The 7,913-nt window shown below is 42.3% G+C and overlaps 1 protein-coding gene across 1 annotated transcript in view; it reads right to left on the minus strand.

The window, feature by feature from the left end:
* Positions 1-4,212: 4,212 nt before the first annotated feature.
* The window catches only part of PTCHD1 (patched domain containing 1), a 24,215-nt gene continuing 20,514 nt past the window's right edge, over positions 4,213-7,913 (minus strand). The window contains exon 3 of the mRNA XM_008938093.1: positions 4,213-6,061. Coding sequence (XP_008936341.1) covers positions 4,407-6,061 — 1,655 coding nt within the window. The 3' untranslated portion in view covers positions 4,213-4,406. The remainder of the gene's footprint in view (positions 6,062-7,913) is intronic.

The following is a 7,913-nucleotide window of genomic DNA, read 5'->3' on the forward strand; positions in this document are numbered from 1 at the left end:
AAGTGTTGGCTGAGGTGGGATTTGGTGGCTAACAGGAGGACAGTAGGCCTAGAGAAAAGCATTTAAAAGTATACCTTCTGATTTACAGTACACATTTTACCTGAATTCAGCTCTGGCTCAGAAAGCTTCTGAGAGCAGATGTGAATCCTCACGTGGCTCAGCATAACCTCAGGCCGCTTTGGTACTGTTTTCCCTCCAGGTTTGTGAAGCTGACCATGATAAGTGTGTTTGCTTGTCTTTGGAAAAGAAGCTCTTCTTCTTTGCCAGACAAGATTTTCTCAGCCCTCACAACTCTAATTTTAATCTAAATAGAACATTTTCACTTAAAGCTTTGGGCAGAAAATTCTGGCTTCATCAATTAATTTTTATAGCATAGTTATTCCAGCTACACCAAATTTCTCTCTTCATTTCCCCCTCCAGTTAGAATACTTGCAAACTGAAAATGAACTTGTGCTAAGACAATGTTAGGGATTCTGTTACAAGAAAACTGGACTGATCTTGGTGGTCATATGCACTTAGGTTGGTTCCTTTTCCCCATGCTTACCCCGTAGTAAAAATATACTGTACACCATACCTTACTGTATGGAAATCTTAATGTTTATATAACATATATTTGCTCAGTGAGCCACAGTCCTACATAGCCTTGTTAGCCTTAGCTAAAATTTTTGCTATTACATTTTAGTCAGTGCGTGACAGTGTATAATACTCTGTTCTACTCACTGAATTTGTACAAAAACTGGGTCATCTATATTGCAAACAAAGCCACAGTGATACGTGGGCTAAAAAGCCACTTAAGAGTATGACAAAAATCTGCTTACTCCTAGGTAGTGTTCCAAGACAGAGGTTCACCAGTAAGGGTAGAATCTTATGCACAGTTAGCCACTGGGAGTGCTTTGGACTGAGAACAGAGCACAGAATCTGCACCTCTTAATCAACTGACACAGTGAGGACCAATTGACTTTGGTGACGATAATTGCTCCAGAGGAAAAAGTCAAAGGGGAGGAAGGCCAAAGTGGCTTAGCATAGTCTGAAACCTTGAGAACATGCCATTTCTGGTTCATGTTGAGGTATTCAAGCTACTTGTAGAGGAGTATTTGGTGCATCTCTCAGACACATCAGGATTCAGGCAGAAAGCTCATGGACCTGCGCTGAGTACGCCTTGGGCATTTTCACGGCTTTACCTTGCCAAGCCTAGAAGCAGGGAGAGGCATAGTGACTTGAGGACAAACGTGGTGAAAAAGGTATGCAAGTTGTTTTTTTGGCTGTTTTGGGTTTACTCTGTTTTGGGTATGCTTCAGAGATTCTCCTGCCTGTCCTGTCGACCCCTGTGCAGAGAGGGACACAGCTCCTCTTCCCCCTCCCAGTCCTGGGCAACCAGCAGGAGTTACTGGTGGGGTAACACGGCACTGGGTGAAACGAATCTGCCCTTAGAAGATTTTAAAGAATGGGCTGGACAAACATCCTTCAAAAACGATTTAAATATCGCTGGCTCTGCCTTAGGGCAAGGGGGTGGGCTTCTCACGCTGTCTTCTGTGGACACCCAGGCATGTCTTGTGGCACTTTTCCATAGGAGTGCCTCCAATTTCTTTTTCTGACAGGTCTGGAGATAGAGGAGTAATTTTATCACTGATGTTATCACTTTACTTTCCTTGAAGATCTCTGAAGGCCTCACATGCTGCGATTTAATGACAGATCTATGAAACTACAAGCTTGTCTTTGGACATCTCCTTAAAGACGCTCCTATCTATGCATTTCAATTAGATGTGAAGAGGTTCATGGTAGCCATCTTTGCGTCTGGTGTTTGCAAGTGACAGCATCAGGGATAGCAGAGGTGTAAAATCAGGGTTTGCCATGGATTCTTCTCTGCAGTGTACAAATGACCTCTTTCACACATTTCACTTTTCCAGGTGTTCCACAAGCCAGTAGACTGCTGCTGCCAAAAATGGTCTGCAACTCCTCTGTAACATTCAATTAATTTGCTAATGCCCTCAGAAGTTTAAAAGCCACTGCAGCTGCCTGTTGAACAGACAGGAGATGGGATGACTGTTACTTAAATGATATAATGACCATCACAGAAAATCTACAGTGAAAGTATATTTAAGGAATGATTTTTGGCTGGAAAACAGCCCCGAGCCTGAGTCTAAAGCAAACAGGAGAAACAGATCTTTCCCCTCACCTCACATTCATTTGGCTGTCTTCAAGGTATCGGCCCGACTTCTGCCAAGGCTGAAGTTGTTGTTGTCGTTTCCCAGCTGCTAGCACAGCAAATGTGTTTTGTTCAAGCAAAGAGCCTGTGCATTCCTGGACACAGCTTCCTTTCCTTCTCGTCAGAGAAGGGACTTACCCAGGGGAAAGTGCATGTTGCCAGCTATGCTCCTGGCTTGTTTCGCTAGTCAGTATGGAACATTTTGCTTCACAGCAAAATACTTGGTTGTTTTATTTTTTGCTAGGGAGGAAGCTCCAGAAGTATCTCTTTGCTTGAAAATTAATATCCACTAGGCGGCATTTGTGGATTTTGCAAAGGGCATTTGGGGGGGGTCACTGGGATTGGATGCAAATGAGAAGTTTCATGCAAGGAAGCATACCCTGGGTTTGTGACCACAGACGTGCTAATCACCACAGGGGTAACACAGGCAGCCTCCTGAGCCACAGCGCTCCCAACAGTCCAAGCCCTAGGGCTCCTGCAATGCCCCTTCACCCTCCAGACACCACCATTGAGGCAAACACTGTCCCAGCTGCTGAAAACTTTGAAAGTACTCTGACCTGCTGGACGAGCTGTAAAAACAAGTCCAGTTGCAATACCTTCACCTCACACCACAAAGCAAAATCTTTCATATTCATGAGACCTCACGATACACCCATCAGCTTCCTGCAGCTGGGCTTTCACAGGCAATGTGCAGTTGGAATACTCTCAGCAGAACCTACAGAACTGGCTTATGTATTCCCACCGGGATTGAGCTGCATGGGATTCAACCCTACAGTAATGAGCCTGTCGCTCTTAAGGGGGGGTGGGAGGGGGTGGGTGTAGGAGGAGGAAAGAGCTGCTGCTTTATCTGTATTACTCCACATCACAGATGCTGACAGAATTACTGATTTAGAACTCATGGCTCCAAAAAGACTCAGGAATACAATATTTTTAAGTTGCCTTTTTTTTTTTCCTTCCCTCAGATATGATGTTTCCAATAGGCCCCATAGGTATGGGCCCTTTTTGACAGCATTGTTAAACTCGCTGCTGCTAAATCTCAGTCCCAACCTTCACTTTGTTCCACACAACTCTCATGGTCTGCTGTCTCACAAAGCCCATTGCTGCAAGGTCTATCACTTTACAGGTACTCCAGGAAGACCGAGGGATTAAGTTATACATTATGTAAAACTAGCCCCTAATCCTCTTAGTGTGCATTACCAGTGAATGGCCTGAAATAGGCTCTCACTAAAAGAGCCCTAACATTCACTTTCTTGGTGACATTTTAGTATTTGAGGTTTGTGTCATGGATTTTGGTGCTGAAATATTCAGTACACCATCTTCTGTCTGCTGCTAGATCCACTCACATGTGTTAGTAGAGTGCTAACAAAATTACAGTTGGTAAAGCAGATTACATGTTTAACTAGTAGCGAGACGTATAAAATAGAATGATATATTTTCTAGAGTGACAGAGTCACTGGGATTTTTTGTTTCTTTTTTTTTATAAGAAAAAGAAATAGCTAGAAAACCATGATTAAAAATGTTAAAAGGGATGCCTTGTAAAATAACGATATTTTGTTTTTAGGGAAAAAAAAAAAGTGATTGATAACATAAAAGGGTTTGGAAAACATTTGGTTGCTGTGTACTGCCTTCTTTCCCAGTACAGTTTGCTATCTGTTATACGGTCTTGCATAAATGTTTAGATTAGGGGAGAAAAGAAAAACTAAATGAGATGGCTAAGACCTATAAAAGCTGACTCACTGACTTATTGCTGTGTAGAAAGTTTGTAAAGCCTTTACATTCAGCGAACATTTAGTGCTACTTCAGCCTTGACAGTTGACCTTTCAATCTGACTGGGTTTTGCCACAGTTAACTGCCGCATCTCCAGTACAGGCGCAGCAGACAGCTGCTTAGGAGACCACCTTCTCTCATTAGATCTTACTTCACATGTCCAAAATTCAACCCCTCTTTGCATGCGTGTGCAAATTCTCCCATAATACCTGTTATAGGAGCTGGGCAAGGTACAATCCCCCAGCTCTTTTTAAAAATTTACTTTTAATTTCTCCCATAATTTTGAGTATTCCTGGATTTAGCCTAGACTGGGGAGAGAAAACCTCCAAACCCCTTCCTCTCCCCAGATATTTAGTCAGTAATGGTTTCTTTCTTTCTTTTTTTTTTTTTTTCCTCAGTAGGTCCTAGTGTAAAAAAGCAACAAACAAACAAGTTAGACTGTTGTAATTTGGTCAACCACTCGGGTGCTATCCATATCCACCATTTCAACACACTCTATTTCCTCACGGTTTTCAGGATTCTTCTTCTCTTTCCTCTTCTTCTTCGATGGTGGCAGGAAAGTCAGTATCACAGGTAAAATGGCAAAGCAGTGAAAGAAGGTGACTAATGCTATTAAAAACAAGCACCTGAACAGTGTACGGGTCAGATTTGAAGGCACAGCTGCAAGAGGAATCAGACCAACAATGTAGCAGAGGTAGCTCTGCAAAATAGCTACCCCATGCACTTCCAGGGCGTTTTTCACCCATTTAGTTCTTGTGAACTCTTTGCCCAGGACAAAGGTTGATAACAGTGGAGCACAGTTGTCAATTGTATAATTAATTCCGTAAATTAAGCACAACACAGAAATACAATCAAGTTCCACTTTCCACAAGGTCATAAAACCTATAACTCCAAATTCAACCGAGGCAACAGTTAGAGTGAGCCAGACATTGATCAGAGAGTCTGCCACCAGGAATGCAGAGAAGAAGAGCAGAAATAGAGCACTAATGCAGGAGTTTTGTAAGGGGGCTCCCACTGAAGAGGCATAACGATCCATGTACACAAATGATGGATTGAAAACGATGAATTTCACCTTGGAGGTGAGAGAGAGCTTCCTCAGGGTCTCCAGGAGGTCATAAAGTTCTTCCCTCTTGGTTTCCATTGTCTTGGCCACCAAGAACATCCTGGAGGCCACGACATCAACTTCGTTGTTGTATTTCTTGGAAAAGATGATATCCTCTGAAAAATGGGCAAACTGAGGGGTCTTCAGGAAGGAGTTCCTCAACATATCAGTGAAGTTCTTCTTGGGCAATCCGGTAGATATGTTGAGCTTCCTAAGGTAATTTAAGTAGCTTTCAAACCAAGATATCCTCACAAAGCCCTTGGTATACTCCAGCACATCCTCCTGGACACTGGTGTTCCAGTACTCGATCGACTCGTAGATGTAGAACCCAATCACCGGGCTGTAGTTACTGAAGTACTTCTGCTGGGCAGTCGTATACTCAATGGTCCGTGTCGCGGTCGCTACGATGTTGCTCAGGTCTGACCCTTCACTGACCTGCAGGTAGCCCATTAAGGCAAAGGAAATATAAACAAGGTAAAAGAGAACTACAAAAGGCTTGACGTAAGTGTTTGTTATCCAGTCACAATAGTAGCGTTTCAGGAACCACACCAAAAGATGACTCTCATAAGTGTTCGTCTCCTCTGAATCTGCCGTATCCTCGCTGAATTTGGCTGTCAGAAGAAACCTATACCATGCAGGCTTCTCTTGCAATACCTCCGGCTTTGGTACCTTTCTGCAGAAGATACTATGCTGGTAGTTGTTTTCTATGTAGCCAGTAAACACCAGGCTGGAACCATAAAAGGAGAGTACATAGAGGTAGTTGAAAAAAATTGCAATACAGGAGTTGCAGCAGAAAATCCTGGCTGCTTCAATGTTAGTGAAGGGACTGGCACCTATTCCAAAAGTGACCAGGTACATGGCAGTGGTGAGGGAAAACGAGAGCATGGAGTCTGCAAATACGGCTGCAGTCCTCTCTTTAACGTGTTGGTCTTCTCTAGTTTTTCTCCAGGAGGACAACATTTCAAAAGTCCCATATAACCCATGACCTACAACAGAGAACAAAGTGAGGGTTTAAAGTGCTCGAATCAACATGTAGAAAAATGTTAACTTGGACATGCTAAAAGATTCAAAGAAGACACAGATGGCTGTTACCAGTGCTTGAAGTAAACGTCCTGGAGAAGAGAGAAATGATTATGGAGGTCTAAGCCACAGGAGTGCATTTGCCACCTGACTAGCAAACATTACTGCCAGAGCTTCGGGAGAGTTCTGCAACACTGGCGTATGGTTGATGGGTTAAAGAAAAAGTTGTTTGTTTTTAGTGCTTGGCTGCTTTGTTTCATTAGTTGGGAGTGCCTGTGATGGAAAACGCTTTGAAATTAGTTTTTCCTGGTGATGTGATCTGACCTGTGGTGAAAAGACAGAAATACGACCTTGAAGTGCCTATGCTGGAAGCGGAGCATTACTTGGCCCCTCTGCAGGAAATCTGTAAAAAATGAAACTTTCATATAAGCTGAAAACTGTCAGTTAAATCAGTCACTGATTTCTCCACTTCCCATATAATCTTTCTGCCAGGAAAAAGAAATCCTAGAAATGAAATAAACAGAAAAAGCAGAAATAAATTTTAGAGATACAGAACAGTAGAATTGATAATGGAACTGCTTAAGGCATTGGCCTTCTTACTTTAATGTATTTAAGGGCTTGCAAAACCAAATACAGCTTTATTTTATTGGCAGTTCCTACATTTTGTAATATATTTAATTAACTCTTAAAACTGATACAGCATTCCTGATAGGAGATGAAGACCTGCAGACCTAAAATCCCGTGTTTAACCCCCAAGTGCAGGTAAACTGAGAAAAATACAAGGTTTTTCCACTACCTCCAGAAAATCCCAAAAGCCAGTCCACAGTGTTTTGCTCTTACCCATTCCCTGATAATATTAGATAAAACAATCAGTGCTGAATTAGTTGCTGATGACACTGAAGTGCAATCACTGGACTTTTGAAGCTGATACTCTAGTCAGACAGGTCAAGGTAATTCACAGATCTCTGTTAGATTTGCAGAGTACCAAAATTGCTGTATCGACTCTGTTCTCTCCACCTATAGATCGATAGTCACTTTTGCCACAACGGCTATGAATATTGGGCAAGAAACTCCCAAACAAATGAGGTACTCTGAAGAAGAAGAAAACTAGAAAACATATTAGGGGTTTGGAACTAGATGCTCTTTAAGGTCCCTTCCAACCCAAACCATTCTATGATTCTATGACTCTACGATCATGTTTATTCTTAAATGCCTCATGTAGGCTAAATATTTAATTAACTTCACAAAATAACCCTTTTGTGATCGGTACCTTTTACTATAGGGGCAGCTGTAGATGATTTACTCCATCCTTCCTGCAAGGAATATCCTATTTATATTTTAACAGATGGCAGAGTTGGTCATTCTGTTAATGCTGAAAAGAACAAGTATGGGATATTTTATAAAGAACTCAAAGTACAGAGCTCATAAGAAGAGATAAGAGGACAGCTGGTGTATTTCCTTATCACAGTCACCTGCTATTTAGAGTAATGAAGTCCGTGCGCTCATGTGTATCAGTTATCTTACCTGTGCTGTTACTTGGAGTCACTGCATGGACCACAAATGTCCAGTTTGTAGCAGTAGTACGGTCCTGGTATTGGTATGGCATTTGGCATTCATTTTAATTTTCCCAATGTTTTACAGTTGCTTTCAGAGCCCAGGTCGAGACTGTCAATTTGACAACTAGCGCCATGCCCCCTCTTAAAGCTGATGGGGAATACTGGAACTCCCCAGATGTAAAATCAAGCAAAAAGCACAATCAGTGGCTGGCACCACGTTGCTAACTATGCCTCAAATAGTTATGTTCTAGGCTTAGTAGGG

Source organism: Merops nubicus, unplaced genomic scaffold (assembly GCF_000691845.1).
Source record: "Merops nubicus isolate BGI_N331 unplaced genomic scaffold, ASM69184v1 scaffold42023, whole genome shotgun sequence".
Taxonomy (NCBI): Eukaryota; Metazoa; Chordata; class Aves; order Coraciiformes; family Meropidae; genus Merops; species Merops nubicus.